The sequence below is a fragment of the Mustela lutreola genome, chromosome 7, assembly GCF_030435805.1.
Source record: "Mustela lutreola isolate mMusLut2 chromosome 7, mMusLut2.pri, whole genome shotgun sequence".
NCBI lineage: Eukaryota > Metazoa > Chordata > Mammalia > Carnivora > Mustelidae > Mustela > Mustela lutreola.
Genome location: NC_081296.1, coordinates 39,114,086 through 39,131,814, shown reverse-complemented (window position 1 = coordinate 39,131,814; position 17,729 = coordinate 39,114,086). Strand labels below are relative to the sequence as shown.

General features: G+C 38.8%; 1 protein-coding gene across 1 annotated transcript; it reads left to right on the top strand.

Moving 5' to 3' along the window:
* The first annotated feature begins 33 nt into the window (after nucleotides 1–33).
* On the top strand, nucleotides 34–17,008 carry SENP8 (SUMO peptidase family member, NEDD8 specific). Its single transcript, XM_059180520.1, has 2 exons — nucleotides 34–207; nucleotides 15,299–17,008. Exon 2 carries the CDS (start codon nucleotides 15,335–15,337, stop codon nucleotides 15,971–15,973), a length of 639 nt encoding a protein of 212 aa, XP_059036503.1. The 5' UTR covers nucleotides 34–207; nucleotides 15,299–15,334; the 3' UTR covers nucleotides 15,974–17,008.
* The last annotated feature ends 721 nt before the right edge of the window (nucleotides 17,009–17,729 follow it).

The following is a 17,729-nucleotide window of genomic DNA, read 5'->3' as shown; positions in this document are numbered from 1 at the left end:
CCCATTCGTCCGCCCCAGGCGGCCCCGCCCAGACTTTTCTTCCTCACCATACGGCAGAGCTCGGAACCATGCCTCAAATTCTCACTCCAGTAGAGAGGAATGTCGCAAGGTTGGGGTAAAAAACTCTGGGTTTGCGACCGTAGCTTTCGCTTTCCGGCCAACACAGAGGTGCCTGAAGGCTGGTTGGGGTGGTGAGGCCCGAGGCAGGTAAGAAGCCGCCTTCCCACTTTGGTTGGTCGGGCGGTCTGTCCCGGCGGGGAGCCGCTTTTCAGCCCTCGCGGATTTGGCATATCCTTGCCCCCTTCCCAGTTCTGGTGCCGGATTCTCAGCACCGCCCCTCTTAGCACACGCCCCTTCCCACACACACGCCCTCTCCCCGGCATTTCCCCGCCTTGGTTTCCTAGTCTGACTTTCCATTCAATTTTCAGACTTTTCACGGAGTGCTTTCTCGTGCTTCATACTCTAGGAAGTCAGAAGTAAATGAAACAATTTTAGCTTTCTCAAGTGTGGTGTTATGTGGGAGACGTTGAGAAAATCCGCAGTAGTAATAAAGTAAAACTATGGGGGCGCCTGGATGGCTCAGTCCTTAAGCGTCTGCCTTCCGCTCAGGTCCTGATTCCAGGGTCGTGGGATCGAGTCCTGCCTCGGGCTCTTTGCTCCCGGCGGGGAGCCTGCTTCTGTCTCTGCCTCTGCCTGCTTGCGCGCGCTCGCTTTCTCTCTCTGACAAATAAATAAAATCTTTTTTTTTAATGTATGACAGAAAAAAAAGCAGAGAACCCTCTGAGCATGGAAGAGGAGCCCCTGATTTTGTGGAAGGAGTGGGGGAAACTGTTTCCAAGGTGACCTTTGAGTCACTCCTAAGTTGTGTTAGAAGACTAGTGAGCGTGGCTAGCCAAGAAATAGGAGATAGAAGCAGAGAGAACGGTGGGTGCAAAAACATATGACAGTATTGACTGTAAGAGTAAAACGTTGGTGGAGTAGAGTTGGTGCAGACCATAGGCGTAGATTACCCTTTAAAAAAGCATCGTTGTAAAGGGTGAAGAGAGATGAGGGGTGAGAATGTGGGCAGAAAGAATCTTTAAAGATGGGAGACTTAGGCGTAAAAGTGTACCATGGAACCCACAAATGGACGATTCATGGATGAAGGTGGCTAATTTATAGCATCAAGGACAGTAGTGGAACTCAACCTATGTGCACGTTAGAATAACCTGAGAAGCTTTTTTGTGTGTTTGGGGGGGTGTGTGGTTGTTGTGGTTGTTGTGTTTTGTGTGGTTTTTTTGTTTGTTTGTTTATTTATTTGACAGAGAGATCACAAGTAGGCAGAGAGAGAGAGAGGGAAGCAGACTCCCCGCTGAGCAGAGAGCCCGATGTAGGGCTTGATCCCAGAACCCTGAGAACATGACCTGAACCGACGGCAGAGGCTTAACCCACTGAGCCACCCAGGTGCCCCGTTGTTGTTTTTAAAATAAAACCAATGCTCCTGTTCTAACAAACTCTGGGGTGAGGGGCTCAAGCGTCAGTATTTTTTAAAGGCTCCTGAAGTGCACTGAAGGTTGAGAACCACTAGAGGAAAAGAAAGGATGGAAAGTTAGGAAGGGCAGGAAGTTGATGTCGTTAGCTCTGTAACATTAAGATGGAAGTCAATGGATGAGAGAGTTGGGGATGGAATGCAAAGCTTGAGCACAGTGATGGCAATTTTGGATAAATACTCCTGGCCGTGGGAAAGGCGTCATTTCTGCCTTTCCCTTCAGCACAGTTCCATCCCTCAATCTTATGAAGTCCACCTCATGGCTCTCCCCTTTCCCTACTATCCAGCAGCATCTATCAGCTGGGGATCCAACCTTAGAGCTCAATCAAGGGCATATTCATTTCTGTCCCCAAAAGAGCGAAGTCAGCTTGAGATTCGAAGATTAACTTTACTCCCCTAGAGATTACTGCAGTGCCTTGCCAATTTAGAATCTGTCTTCTGTTATTCAGCAATCATTTAAATTAGGAGAGAGATATAAAGACAGTTAAAATATAACCCTATTTAGATCTCATAGTATTAGTGAAAACAAACCTTTTAAAAGAACAATTCAGGGAACCTGGGTGGCTCAGTGGGTTAAGCCGCTGCCTTTGGCTCAGGTCATGGTCTCAGGGTCCTGGGATTGAGCCCCACATCGGGCTCTCTGCTCAGCAGAGAGCCTGCTTCCTCCTCTCTCTCTGCCTGCCTCTCTGCCTGTTTGTGATCTCTCTCTGTCAAATAAATAAATAAAATCTTTAAAAAAAAAAAAAAAATTCAGTTGGCAGGTCTCTATAAGGCAAAGCCAAAGCAGTGCATGGCTACTGTCTATTAACTAGGGCTAATCCAAAAACTTGTCTATCTGCCTGCAGATAAGACAGCGTTATATGACTAGGAATTAATATGAAGGGTAGGGGTGGGGCAGAGATAAAGATGATAAAGTGGGTGTGAATAGATGATAAGGAGCCTTGAATTCCAGGCTAAAGTATTTAGATTATCTACTCTAAGCAATTAATAGCTATAAAAAACAAAGATAAAAATAAAATAACCTTTTTTTACACCATGGACTTATTTGGCAGCCTGACCTGTGGCCCCTATCTCAGAATGTTTTTAAATGTGAAAATAAAATAATAGAAACAAAATCAGTTTTATTGAAAATTTTAAAAATATTAAAAAACAGGTGTTTGATGTGGTCATATGTGTGTTTATGCATTAATTAACATCTGGTAGCAAGTAATTTCAAAATAGTGATGAGTATAAATTGTATTTTGAAATACTTTTGAAATTTTGAAATATTTTTAAAAACTTCAGTGTGATATGAAAATATATTTCTGTTGGTGAAAAGATAGAGGGACTGCTAATACTACTGTGGATTATCCTATACTTACTGAAGAAAATGTTAAATTTCAGTTAGATATTATCAAAAATCAAGATGCAGTTTTTTTCCCAGTCCAAGTTCATGGAACCTTTAATAATTACTGCATCCTGGCCCATGGAGCATAGATTTATAAAAAGCTGACCATAATAGTTTTAAGCAAGAACATGACAGATCAGATCTGTGTCTCAGAAGATACTGGCATAGTGTTCATTTCCCAGCCTCTCTCTGAGAGTAGGGAACTGGCTGTTTTCTTTTCCTCTTGTACCTAAGGGCAGCAACCAGTACTAATTCATCATTGCCTAACAATTTGGGCCTATAGGAATACTGAGCTTGTACTTATATATATGCAGGAGCATTTACTAGGAAATAAATTGGGAAAGATACATTGGGGCTCTTTTTGTAGAAATCATTGAATGCCAGAGTATAATTAGTACTAAATTTGGCAGATAATGAAGAGATTTTAAAATTTTTTGAGTAGAATAATTAATTAGCGTTCTGTTTAAAAAACTAATCTAGCAGTAATGTGTAGATTGGATTGTCAAAAGACAGGAATGAGGGCACCTGTGTAGCTAAGTGGGTTAAGCCTCTGCCTTCGGCTCAGGTCATGATCCCAGGGTCCTAGGATCAAGGCCCACATTGGGCTCTCTGCTCAGCCGGGAGCCTGCTCCCCCACCCCCGCCTGCTTCTCTGCCTACTTGTGATCTCTCTATCTCTCTCTCTCGTTCTCTCTCTCTGTCAAATAAATAAATAAATAAATATCTTAAAAAAAAAAAAAAAAAGAAGAAGAAGAAGAAGACAGGAATGAAGAGTCTGGAACAGTAAATAATTTTTCTTAATTTTAACTAAATTTTACTATAATGTGATCTCTAAAGGGTCTGCTATGTTATTTTGTTTCCCCAGTGTGACTGTCTAGTCTAAAGAAATATAAATTGGACTAGATCACATACCTTTCAATAGAGATGCCCATTTTTTTGTATTCTAAGTGATAATGTTAGTACTTCTGATGGGTAACGGCTTTTACAATATATATAGATTCCCAGGTGTTGCTAAGGCCTTCCTTGATTAAATTCCATCTACACCTGTAAGTCCTATATTTCTGACTTTTTAAGGTCAAGATTGCTTTCTCTTTGTCAATCTCTTAAACCTCTTAGATGAGTAGAATGCATTAGCAAACAAAAAGGAAGTCCTCAAAGCCCAGATAACCCATCTCTTTAGAAACTGATCAGTAATTGGGGCGCCTGGGTGGCTCAGTGGGTTAAGCCGCTGCCTTCGGCTCGGGTCATGATCTCAGGGTCCTGGGATCGAGTCCCGCATCGGGCTCTCTGCTCAGCAGGGAGCCTGCTTCCTCCTCTCTCTCTGCCTGCCTCTCTGCCTACTTGTGATCTCTCTCTGTCAAATAAATAAATAAAATCTTTAAAAAAAAAAAAGAAAGAAAGAAAGAAACTGATCAGTAATTTAAAAAAAGAAAGAAAGAAAGAAACTGATCAATACCAGACTATGCAAAACTTACAGATTCCAGCTAGTACCCAACTTGTATGTTTTTTAAAACATATTCAAAAAAAGTGATTTTGGGGTCCAAGTGTTAACTAATCCAAATAAGTAATGTAAAGTTAACTTTCTGAATCAGTTTCTCTGAGAGACTACCTTCTCCAGCATGACTAGCCTATATAGATCTTATACATCTAACTATTGGAGACCATTTGAGTACTGATACGGTTCAATACAGACTGAGAATCAAGTTCATATAGAGGTTGAGGTTCATCTGTTTTCTCCTTTTTAGGGGAAGGGGAAACAGATATATCTGCAGCAAGAATACGTGAAACTTACAAAGCTTTTTAAGAATCTTCATTACTTACAAAAGATCTCTGAAATTTCTTTTCTCTGTCTTCAAGCTAAATGGCTTCCCCTTCCACACCATCATCTGTTAGAAAAGCACTAAACACAATCTTGAAACTGAAAAAAAATTGTCCCAATTACAATTAGTATTTTTGAGCATCTAGATTATAGGTTTAAAAACTTGAGGCCTTCTGGGGTGCCTGGGTGGCTCAGTCAGTTAAGCGTCTGCCTTTGGCTCAAGTCATGATTCCAGGGTCCTGGGATTGAGCCCCACCCACATCATGCTCCCTACTCAGGGGGAGAATCTGTTTTTCCTTCTCCTCCCCACTTGTGCTCTCTCCCACTATCTCTGTCACTATCGCTGTCTCTTTCTCTCTCTCAAATAAATGAATAAAATCTTAAAAAAAAAACTTGAGGCCCTCCTTCCCTTATGGCCAATGAATAAATACTCTCTCAGAGTACTGTAGTAGGTTCAATTCCTTCAAAACAAAAGCTTGGGATTTTTGGCCTTAGTTGGCTCTAATATTCTCATTACTATTGTAGTAACTTGGAATTTTACATCAGCAGCTAAAATAAATAGTTGCTAGAAATATTTAGCCCTGCTTAAGCCCTTATATAATATATAAGTCAAGCTGGGTCAGATAACTCACAAATATTTGTGTTAATTAACATTTAAAGACAAATTGCTACAACAGAAAATTCCTTATGTATAATTGGGACACTTCAGATCTTGTTTTCCTATGAGTTCAATACAATAAAACATATACTCATTATTTCTTTTATTAATTTTTTAAATATTCATTGAGCCTCTACTATGTGCCAACCACTTTTTTGAAACCCATTAAGTGGGAGTTTGTAATAACAATTTACCTCTTAACTATTTATGAAATAATTATTTACCAGGCTTTGAAATCTATAGGAAAAATAAGATTAAAAGATGGTGGGTTTTCATACTCTTTAAAACTGTGTTTGGATATATCTACTGTGTGCTGAACACAGTGGTTATTTAAGAAATCAGTCAGATTACAAATTTAGCTTGATCACACCTTATGAACTTTAATGTGTTGATGCATATGATAAAATCTGTCCACTCCTTTATAAAATATTATCTTACTCAGACCTCTCATTGAATCTATTGGCCTCCCCACACACTGTCTTAACAACCCCAGGTATTTTAAATTTTGCCGTTGTAAAAAGTCATTTCTCAGAAAATTCTCAGCAAAGCACAGTTTAAGAAAAGGCTGGTGTTTACATCAGGTTTAGAGGAAGGAAAAAAATGTGGTACAATTATAAATGGAACCTTTGAATTAGAAATGAGACTGAGAATAAAATTCTTTTCATAGTCAACAACACCTTAGCCCTTGATAGCCATACGTAGTAACAGAGCAGTAAATAGAGAACCTTAGTTCTAGAAGAAATACTAAAAAGTCACCTAGTTTGGCCCAAGGCAGGACCAAATGGGATTTATGGTAGTAGAGTTAATAGGCACAATCATCATACCAAGTAGTTTTTCTACTTTGAGAGCTGAATTCCTCTTCTTATAAAATATTGATATCAGAGGAATATTGCTCAAATTTGTAAGCAATTTATGAAATTAAGAGATCTTCCTATGTTTATGACAATTTTGTTTTTAGGAGTTTTTCAAAATGTATTTTACTTCTGTATTTTGTTCAGGAAAAACATTTATTAAAATTTCTCCAGTTTGTCAATCACTAAAGAAAACAAGTATGAGTGAACTCTAATAATCTCTGCCTTCAAGAGGGATATATAAATCTTGATGGTAATTTTGATATTCCACTTTATACAAATCTTTGGATGGTTTAGGCTAGCTTTAAAAGGAAATGTTTAATGGGGGAAATTGAAACAACAAAAAAAAAAGTTTGAACTTCCTTCCTGAAAATATTTCTGCTTATGCTGCCATGAAGTGCACATTTAGTCTTGGGATTTTATTCTTTTTGTGAAATCGCAAATGGAATCATATATTAGAAGTTGAACGTAATCCAATTTTGGTAAACAGATTAATTTTACATCTTTGTGTTTGAGGTTCGTAGAAGAGAGATTAAACTTCCTCTGTTTTTTTCCCAGAGGACAGAAGTGAGACCAGTGAGCTGAAGAAACAGACATATTTTAGGTCAGTGTAAGAGTGGGAGGTGGTACATCTTTTTTCTTCCTGAATGGAAATAGCTGTATTTACTGGTTATGGGCTCACTATAAAAAGAAAGGGTAAAAAAATAAAGCAAGCAGACAGTATCAAAAGGTAGAAGGAAAAAAGCTAAGAAGTACTAATAATTCTCTTTTTTTTTTTTTTTTTTAAAGATTTTATTTATTTGACAGACAGAGATCACAAGCAGGCAGAGAGGCAGGCAGAGAGAGGGGAAGGGAAGCAGGCTCCCCGCCGAGCAGAGAGCCCCATGCGGGGCTCGATTCCAGGACCCTGGGATCATGACCTGAGCCGAAGGCAGAGGCTTTAGCCCGCTGAGCCACCCAGGAGCCCCTAATAATTCTCTTTTTAAAATGATATTTAAACTTTGGCTATCATTCTTGATTATTTTTGTGTATATTTTATACAAATTTTTTTAAAAGATTTTATTTATTTGACAGAGATCATGAGTTGCGGGGGGCGGTGGGGGAAGCAGGCTCCCTGCTGAGCAGAGAGCCTAACATGGAGTTTGATCCCAGGACCCTGAGATTACGACCCAGGCAGAAGGCAGAGGCTTAACCCATTGAGCCACTCAGGTGCCCCCGTTTTGTACAAGTTTTGTATAAACTTCCTTTTCTTTTTTTTTTTTTTTTTTTTTTTAACAGATGAGCTATTTGCTTTATTTATTTTTTTTTTTTTACAGATTTTATTTATTTCTTTGACAGAGAGAAATCACAAGTAGATGGAGAGGCAGGCAGAGAGAGAGAGAGAGAGAGAGAGGGAAGCAGGCTCCCTGCTGAGCAGAGAGCCCGATGCGGGACTCGATCCCAGGACCCTGAGATCATGACCTGAGCTGAAGGCAGCAGCTTAACCCACTGAGCCACCCAGGCGCCCTAAACTTCCTTTTCATAGCATATCATGAATATCTATGTCAGTAAATTTGTATCTATTATTTTGTTTTTTAATGACTGAAATATTTCCTTGCATGAAATCTTGTTATTTAAATTTACCAGTCTTCTTTTGAACTTTCAGATTCTTTTAGTTTTTCTCTTATAAACATTGCTGTGATGAACATTCTTGTTAAATTTTTGCACACATCCTTAATGTTTCCCTTAAGATAGATTTCTGAAAGTGTAATGCCTGCTTGTAGACATTTCTTAAGAATTAAAGTATAATGGCAAACTACCCTTCAAAAAGCTTGCATTTGTTTATATTCCTATAAACAAGGAGAATGCCTGTTTTCCCATGGTCTCTCAGCATTGCGACTTATCAGTTTTCCTCATCGTTACTGATTTGATAGCTAAAGATGAAATCTTGCTTTAACTTGATTTCTTTTGATGACTAGTCAAGTGTTGAGTTTCTTTACATGTGTTTATTGGCCAGTCACGTAAGTGTATTAAGCTCTATTTTCTTCCAATATTTTTGTTTCCTTAACACTTAAATTTTACTCCACCTAAAATATAATTTAATATAAGGTATGAGGTAGAGATCTAACTTCTTTTTTTTATCAAATGTTTCACAGTTTGTTCAGTGCCATTTGTTAAATAGCTCAGCAAGCATATCCCAGACTTTATTGCACAGACAATAAGGTATTGATAGATATTCTGTTTAAAAAAAAAAAAAAGTGTCTCATGGTCAAGTGAGTTTGGGGGAAGAAAAAAAAGACCAAGAAAAGTTACCTTTCTTTATTGCAGAACTTCTTCTAGCTTCTAATATGCTTATGTGCCTTATGAATCTCCAGTAAGGAGTTTTAGGATGCAGCATTTCCCTATCTTACTTAACTATATAATCTTATTTCTTTGATTTCAAAAAATACCTATAAAATCTGTGAAACTGTGCTGTCTAAAACAGTAGCGAATAGCCACATGTAGATATTTAAATTTAAGTTTAAGTTAATTAAAATTAAATATTCAGTTCATACTAGCCACATTTCAAGTGCTTAGTAGCTACATGTGGCAAGTGACTACTATTTTGGACATTACCTATAAGGAACATTTCCATAGTCACCAAAAGTACTATTACACAGCACTCCTTTGGAACACAGTTCATTGAAACTGACTCCCAACCTAGTGTTTTTTTTCTACTGAGCCAGCAGTTTCTTCCCTTAATTATATCAGCAGGTAATCAGGTTGGTAAATGTTGAATTATAAATTTTCCCTTTAAGGCTGTTTTTATTACCTTTTAGTAATTACCTTATTTTTTATAATAAATATTCAAGTAATATGCTTGGGTTTAAGGATTTTAAGATTAATATGAAAGAGTAGGCTCTTTTTAAAAAAAATAAGCCTTTGTTTATAACTGTTCTATGCTCTGGTTTCAATATTACCTTCTTTAGCTACAGAAGTTGGAAGATACAATAAACTATAATTGCAGGGCTTGTATATACTGACAACATACTAACATCATTGCTTCCCTCAGGTAGAGAGAACAGTTTTCTCTGGAGTTAGCATTCACTCATCTTATGCCAAAGGTAAAGCACAGAGCACAGAGTCATGCCCTAGCTAGGTCTGTCTGTCCTTTATGACTTTGTGACTTTATAAAAAAGACAAACATGCTTTATTTTCAAGAAGTTACTGGAGCTCCTGGGTGGTTCAGTCTGTTAAGCATCTGCCTTCAGTTCAGATCATGATCCCAGGGTCCTGGGATGGAGTGTGTCAGGCTCCCCGCTCCCCCAGGAGCATTCTTCGCCCTCTCCCTCTGCCTGTCACTTACCTTGCTTGTTCTCTCTCTCTCTCTCTCTCTCTATCCCTCTTTTTCTCTCTCTTTCTCTCAAATAAATAAATAAAATATTAAAAAAAAAAAAAAAAGAAATTCCCAAGTCCCATTATTACCACCTGAAATATAGGGAGCAAGGAAGAAAACTTTCTGAGAGCCTACTGTATGTCAGATGACGTGCAGAGTGGGTTTTTTTGTTTTATTTTGTTTTGTTTTGTTTTAAGATTTTATTTATTTGTCAGAGAAAGAGGGGACAAGCAGGGGGAGCCACAGGCAGAGGGAAAAGCAGGCTCCCCACTGAGCAGGAAGCCCAATGTGAGGCTCAATCCCAGGACCCCGCGATCATGACCTGAGCCAAAGGCAGACATTTCACTGGCTGAGCCACCCAGGCGTCCCCATGCCGAATATTTTTACTCTTATTTTGTGTAACAACCCTGTGAGGAAGGTGTTTTTATTACCTCATTTTACAGATGAGGAGAATGAGGCCCAGAAAAAGAATAAATAACTTGCCCGGAGTCACATAGATAGGCAAGTGGCAGAGTCAGAGCCTGGACCCAAAGCCCCCTAACTCCAAAACATAGAAATATAGTATGATTTATGGGACTTTACAAATAGAATTGGGAGATTATTGCCTCCTTAGTTCACTCCCCAATCTTCCTTACCATCCACTAAGACCAAGTCCATAGGTCTTATTTCTGAAGGAATTTACTGTTAATTAACAGAGAAGAACAGAAAAAACAAAACCAAAGCAAAAATGGGGTTGTAAAAGATCATACAAACATCTTAAGAGGCCTTATTTATCTTGTTTTCCTTAATCCGTATGGTCTGACTCCTTTCTTTGAAATGCTTCAGTCCTCTGGCAAACATTTATTGTACTTTAGATACCCCAACCACAGTGCTCACTATATAGAAAGGAAATATCCCTAGGATGGTTCTAGATGGCTCTTGGTTCTTTTGGTAGGTCCCTTTCTGTCACCCTTTCCCTACCCCATTAATAACGGGATCATCATCCTTTCAGTCACCCCAACTAAAACCCACAGACCATTTCCCAATTCTTCTCTCTTATCCACTATTCTCTGGTCACTTACTGAGTCTCTGTCTACAGTACCTTTTCCTCCTTGCCTCCCCATTTCTACTACCATTTCCCCTGATTTAGGTCATTTCCTCCTATATCTTCACTATCCCTTTCAATAAAATTCTACTTTGATCTTTTTTTCCATATTCTTTTTTAATATTTATTTATTTATTTGACAGACAGAGATCACAAGTAGGCAGGGAGGCAGGCAGAGAGAGAGGGAGAAGCAGGCTCTCCGCGGAACAGAGAACCTGATGCCGGGCTCGATCCCAGGATCCTGAGATCATCACCTGAGCCTAAGGCAGAGGCTTTAACCCACTGAGCCACCTAGGCGCCCATCTTTTTCCATATTCTCTCCCTACCAATTAATCCTATATACCACGGCTGAATTAGTAAACTTAATAAAGCACCAGCCTTGCCATAATGGCTTCCCATTTCCTCCAGTATAAATTTCGAACTCTTTCACCTGGATTTCAGTCCATTACCATTTAGCTTTTGATAATCTTCATCTACCCTCACCTGCATCCTGACTCTAACTTCATTCCAGGCAGACTGGACCACTCTTCTTAAGGCACTTCCTTTGTGTCTCTTACCTTCCTAATGCCCTCCTCCATGCATCCAACTCTACCTGCCTTTCAAGAGCCCACTTTTACATCACTTTCTTCGTGAAATTTTTCCGATCTCAGCTCTCCTTCCCTTTCACCCTCTTAGCCAGGGGTCATTGTTCCCTATTCTGAATTCCCATACATTTTATTTCTGCCCCTTGTGGGTTTCTTATCTCATTGACTATAAGCTACCTTGTACATCTTGGTATCTTCCACAGTAGCTAATATTGGGTATTCAGGAGTGCCTGGGTGGCTCAGTCAGTTAAACGTCTGCCTTCGACTCAGTCACAATCCCAGAGTCCTGAGATCAAGTCCCACATCAGGTTCCTTGCACAGGGAAGGGGGGGTCTGCTTCTCCCTCTGCCTCTCCCCCTGCTCATGATCTCTCACATGCTCTCTCTCTCTCTCTCAAATAATAAAATCTTTTTTAAAAAATTGGGTTCTCAGTAGGTGTTTATTGACTAAAATAATTGTATATTTATGATGTCTTCATTATATATGTATTATATATATAATATATACATAAATATATGTATATTTATGATGTCTTCATTATAACCACATTATAACTTCACTGAGCTTAAGCTCAGTGAGGGTAAGAATTAGGACTATTTCATTCCCATTCTGTATTTCCAGTCCCTAGCACAGAGGAAACACTCAATAAACATTTATTGAATGAAATACAGTTACCCGTTGTTGGGATATAAATTTCTCCATGACACAGTGGATGTCTGGAGCTACTACTTTATGTTACATTTTTTTTTAAATCTTAGTTATCAGTGTTTCTTCATTTTATATTGACATATACTCTGTGAGAAAGGTCATGTATTATTCTCACTTTACAGAAGAGGATATTGAGGCTTAAAGAAATTAAGTAGTTTATTTATGATCACACGGCCAATGAGTGACAGAACTGAGTCTAAAATTTAAGTCTTCAGATGTGGAGTTTAGAGTTTTTCTTTGCTAATGATGGTTTGGCCAAAGGCTAGTTTGGTTCCATTTGCTTTAGGATTGTTGTGGTTAAACTATTGTAGTCATGCAATCCTTCCATCCAGTGGGATAGAGCCAGATCCTTGATTGACCCATTATCTGTCTTTTGGGTATTTTCAAAATCCAAACACTAAGACTTTTTTTGAAAGAAATCTTGGCCTTTTTGGTCACTCCCTCCAAGCTGAGATGCCTCTCTTTTCAGGTCTCCTTGTAGATTTCTGTCCCTAGTTGGTTTGGTTATTAAGATACGAATTTGATTTCAGCTGATAGTGTAGAGAGTAGGTCTCCGAGTATTTGCCAGGCAGTACAATATGGCATTTACCACTACACAGTATTCAATGAAAGCATGGAGAAGGGGGCGGTGGGAGTTTGAGGGAGACTTGCTTGATGCACAAGCAGTCATTCCCTTTTCATATTCATTTACTCTTAAGTCAGATCAGCAGCAAGCTGAGTATCTAGCCTCCATAGACTTGCTTTTACTAGAATGCTATTTATTCATTTGCCATCAGGCTGGACATGAAGGATTCTTTTAAGAAACAATCCTCTGAAACTACTTCATCTACTATAAAAATATTTTGGCATATTATTCATTATGATACACTGTATCTTTTATGAAAATTTCTTGAACAAAAACTGTCTAAACTTAATACAAAGAATGCTTTTACCTCTTCTGAGCAATTGCTTTGTTTTTACCTTATGGACATTGTGAATGTTTAACTTAATGCTCTCTGGTTAGCTGCCAAAAAGCTTACAGCCAGATTTGTGGCCCACCCATAGCAATGTGCTCTATGCCTCGTTAACTTTGGTCCTGGCTCTAGTTTGTGTCTCTGCTGAAGTTATTCTCTCTTCCTTAATTCATGCCATCTTATTTTGTATATCTGTATTAAGACATTTTTTTCTCATAAACAGCTTTATATTGTTTCTGAAATAGTTCAACCATGATATACTCTATGCACCTAAAACCATCTTTGGTGCTTCTTAGTTACCTCACTTACTTTAGGCTTTTTCTCTTGAGGGGTATGTTTATTTTTCTGTGTAGGTTTTTGCGGGGTTTTAATTACAGGAAAATGGTTGTACCACAAAATTTTATTATTTTAGTAGTGTGATCAAGTGGTAGAAACTTGGTCTAACGGCCAGAATTGATTAAATTGATTATTCTAGCCCAGTCTTTCACAGAGATGGTTACATTTTCTTACAGTATGCTTTGTTTTGTACTCTTTCTTCATGTGACTGTTGATTGCTTTGTGATTTGTAGTGATGTAATGCTGCCAGGTCATGAATAGCAGTTAGCTCTCTTTTGCTCAGATACTATGTTACCCTCCACTCTGATCAGACTTCCTGTCTTTGTTAGCACCTTACCTTGGGTGACCATGACTATATTAATCTTAAAACTCATATAATTTGTCCTGCTCTACTCTAAATTAGTCATGCTTCTGTTTGGACAAGATAAGAGGAATAGATGTTTGTTTTCAAACCTCATTTGCTTTCATTGGTATGGAGTGCTATCTAGATTTTCCTTACTAATAGCAATTAATGATATAAATACTGTTGGTACAACATTTTATATTCTTTCCATTACCTTTGAGTGAAACTGTGTGGCCTCTTCTACACTTCACTGAGGGATGTAAAGCAGATCTATATCCTTTTCACAGACAACAAAAGCCAGGACAAAAGCATAAGTTTGTGATAGGACTGGGGCTAGATCCAGGTCTCTTGATTCCTGTGCCTAACTACCTTTCAGTTTACAAAAAAATTCTAACTTACATGTATTTTTTAAAGATTTATTTATTTATTTGAGAGAGAGAGAACACAAGAAGAAGGAGAGGCAGAGTGAGAGGGAGGAGCAGACTCCCTGCTGAGCTGGAAGCCCAACTTGAGGCGTAGTCCCAGGACCTAGAATCATGACCCAAGCCCAGCGCAGATGCTTAACCACCTGAGCCATGCAGGTGCCCCCTAGCTTATATTATAAAATTACATAGTCTTTATCTTACCACTTGAGGTTAAAGATGGGAAGTGAACTAGGACATATTATATCACTCATGCTCGCAACTCGGGCACAACCAGGAATGGTTTTCATTTGTGTTACTCTCACAATTTTCTATTCTTGAAATTGTAGTTCTTTTTTTTTTTTTTAAAGATTTTATTTACTTATTTGACAGACAGAGATCACAAGTAGGCAGATAGGCAGGTGGAGAGAGAAGGGAAGAAGCAGGCTCTCTGCGAGAGCCCCATGTAGGGCTCGATCCCAGAACCCCGAGACCACGACCCGAGCCGAAGGCAGAGGCCTTAACCCACCGAGCCACCCAGGTGCCCCGAAATTGTAGTTCTTTTAACTACAACTCTAATCACTGTCATTTTCCATTATGGAATGAGGAAGCAATATTTTTATCTTTTTAAAATTAATGTTGAAATGGAAACTATTTCCTTTGTTAATGAGCAACATTTTTCTTTAGACTCTTTGAAAATTCACTTTAATATAAAAATAATTTGCCATTATTATCATGCATAAAGGGACAAATAAGTATATGGTTAATGCTAGGAAGTTTCATAAATATTTGTTATAATTTTAACAAAACTCTTCCTCTAAAGAGGAAATTAAAAACTCATGCTTATTGGGGCACCTGGGTGGCTCAGTCATTGGGCAACTGGGCGAAGACCCAGACCCTTAGGCTTGGGTCATGATCCCAGGGTGCTGGGATGGAGTCCTGCATCGGCCTCCCTGCTCAGCAGGAAGCCTGCTTCTCCCTCTCCCTGCTTGTGTTCCTCTCTTGCTGTGTCTCTCTCTGTCAAATAAATAAAATCTTTTTTTTTTTTTAAATCATGTTTATTGGTTCAGCATGAAAAATTTCCAAAGTTTTCATTCTAACTAATTGTTAATATATAGCACGTAAGTTAGGGTGTCTTGAATGTTTACTCTTCGTCAGACATTCTTGCTGAACACTTTGCCATTATATTTAATCTTTACCAAAACCCTGTAAGAGTAGCTCCTATTTATGACCCTCATTTTACACCCAGGCATCATATTCAACAGTAAATATTATCTTCTGCTCTCCTTCAGCTTCTGGAATTTCTCATCAACCCTGGTCAGTACAAGATGGACCCTGTAGTCTTGAGTTACATGGATAGTCTACTGCGGCAATCAGATGTCTCACTATTGGATCCTCCAAGCTGGCTCAATGACCATATCATTGGATTTGCCTTTGAGTACTTTGCCAACTGTCAGTTTCATGACTGTTCTGACCGTGTCTGCTTCATCAGCCCTGAAGTTACCCAGTTCATCAAGTGCACTAGCAACCGAGCAGAGATTGCCATGTTCCTTGAACCCCTGGACCTCCCCAACAAAAGAGTTTTATTTTTAGCCATCAATGATAATTCCAACGAGGCAGCTGGGGGAACCCATTGGAGTTTGTTGGTTTATGTCCAAGATAAAAATAGCTTTTTTCACTATGATTCTCATAGCAGAAGTAACTCAGTCCATGCAAAGCAGGTAGCAGAGAAACTGGAAGCTTTCTTGGGCAGAAAAGGAGACAAACTGGCCTTTGTGGAAGAAAAAGCCCCTGCTCAACAAAACAGTTATGACTGTGGGATGTATGTGATTTGTAACACTGAGGCCTTGTGTCAGAACTTCTTTAGGCAACAGCCAGAATCACTATTGCAGCTACTCACTCCTACATACATCACAAAGAAAAGAGGAGAATGGAAAGATCTCATTGCCAGACTTGCCAAAAATTAGCTATCAAAGTATATCTGTGACTTTTGAAGTCTTTTCTCTCTGCCCATCCCCATTTATTGGATGGCTGCAGTCTCAGTGCCTGAAGGAAGATGCCCAGTAGAGGGAAGTTTAGTGTTCTTATTTTTCCCTGGAAGAATGTCCTCCTCTGCATTATCCAGATGGAAAGTTTCACTTTAACCCTAACGTGAGAGCAGTGTGCTCTGTGAAAATGTCTTGAAGTTATGTATCAAAACCTTAAAACCACGCTATCTTAACATTTATTCCCTTTTTGTCTCCCTTATCCACATTGGCTTATCCCTAAGGAAAAGCAGTGATCTTTAAAGAAATCAAGTATATGTGAAATCTAAAGGAATGCAAGAACATTCTAGAAGAATCAAGCTTCGGGTAGAAGCAGGTCAAGATCTAACCTAATTCAAGATCTAAATATTGGGAGAATCAAATACTCATTTCTGTGGTATCTCTTCTATTCGCCATGAGAGGCTTTCCTGGCTATCTTTGTAACCTTTGCAGATACTTGATAAAGATGATGTTAGCCCATCTCCCACCATCTGATTTCTGGACTGCTTTAAGAGAGGGGGGATCTTGAGTAACTTCATTAAAATATATGGCTGCTGGACCTTTTAGTTTGCTCACTGGATGGGTTGACTTGCTGCTCTGCATCGATAACAGCTTTTCTTCACTTTGTCTGTTACCCATGCATACAGTCCTTCCTTAACATCCAAAGTTCTGTGGCTTTAAAACTCATAGCTGATAACTTCCTAAGGTTACCTGTTATTTCTAATAAGTATTGCTGCTTTCTGATAGTCATAATTTTTCCTTTCCTCTCTATCTGTAGTCTGGCAGAATTGGTTTGTTATGTCATGGTGATATCAGGGGTATTCTTGTATCTAAAACTTGCAGACTTAAGGTTGGTTTGTTTTTGCGATTATAAAGCAGAAAAAGTGACCTTTCTCAACCCTTCCACTTAATTCAAAACGGAAACGATGTTATTTTTTAAATATGGAACCAAGAATAAAAAATGCTATCCCTCCTAAATCATTGATGTGCTTTTTCTGAGTTTCAAGTAATAAACAAGCAGATGATATGTACACACATTAATGTATACACATTAATTCTACTCCTAACAAAAATTAGATTTCGGTGCATATGAGGCTTGAAAACCAAAGATTAGTTTCAGCTCGCTCCCCAGCCTACCTTTGCCCCCAGCCCTCATGGCCCAAAATAACCTCACCACTCAAAGTAACCGCAAAGGCAATAACTCAGTTCCTTTCAGTCAGGGAAAACACAGCGTAAGTAATACAGGTTACACAGCAAGCTGAGTAAACGTGAATTGAAACTGAAAGTCTGAGAAAGCTACCAAAAAATGTCCATTTCAAGTCAGTGTGTTTTGGATAAAAAAGAGACCTAATAAAAATGGGAGCAGGAAAATAAAAGATCAGGAGCTGGCAATCAGCCATAGAGATGAAATAGGGAGGGAAGGACAGCAAGAGGAGCAGCATAGATGGCTGAGGCCATAAGTGTGGATAAAGATAAGGCAAAATCATTTCAGTTAACTGTTGGCTTCGGTATCTAGACTATGAAAGACTGAGAGTCTCTCTGGGAAAAGTTGTTCTGATAACACAGAGTATGTCTTTAAATGTCAGATTGTCTTCCTCTTAGAAGTCAATCCATATGAGAGCAATCTTTCCTGACTCCCTAAAAGTCATCCCAGAAATAAATTATTTTTTTGAACTAAACTAGTAGTCTTTAAAAAAGA

Excerpts from the sequence above, each read along its gene's own strand:
- SENP8 (XM_059180520.1), top strand. The coding sequence starts at position 15,335 with ATGGACCCTGTAGTCTTGAGTTACATGGATAGTCTACTGCGGCAATCA.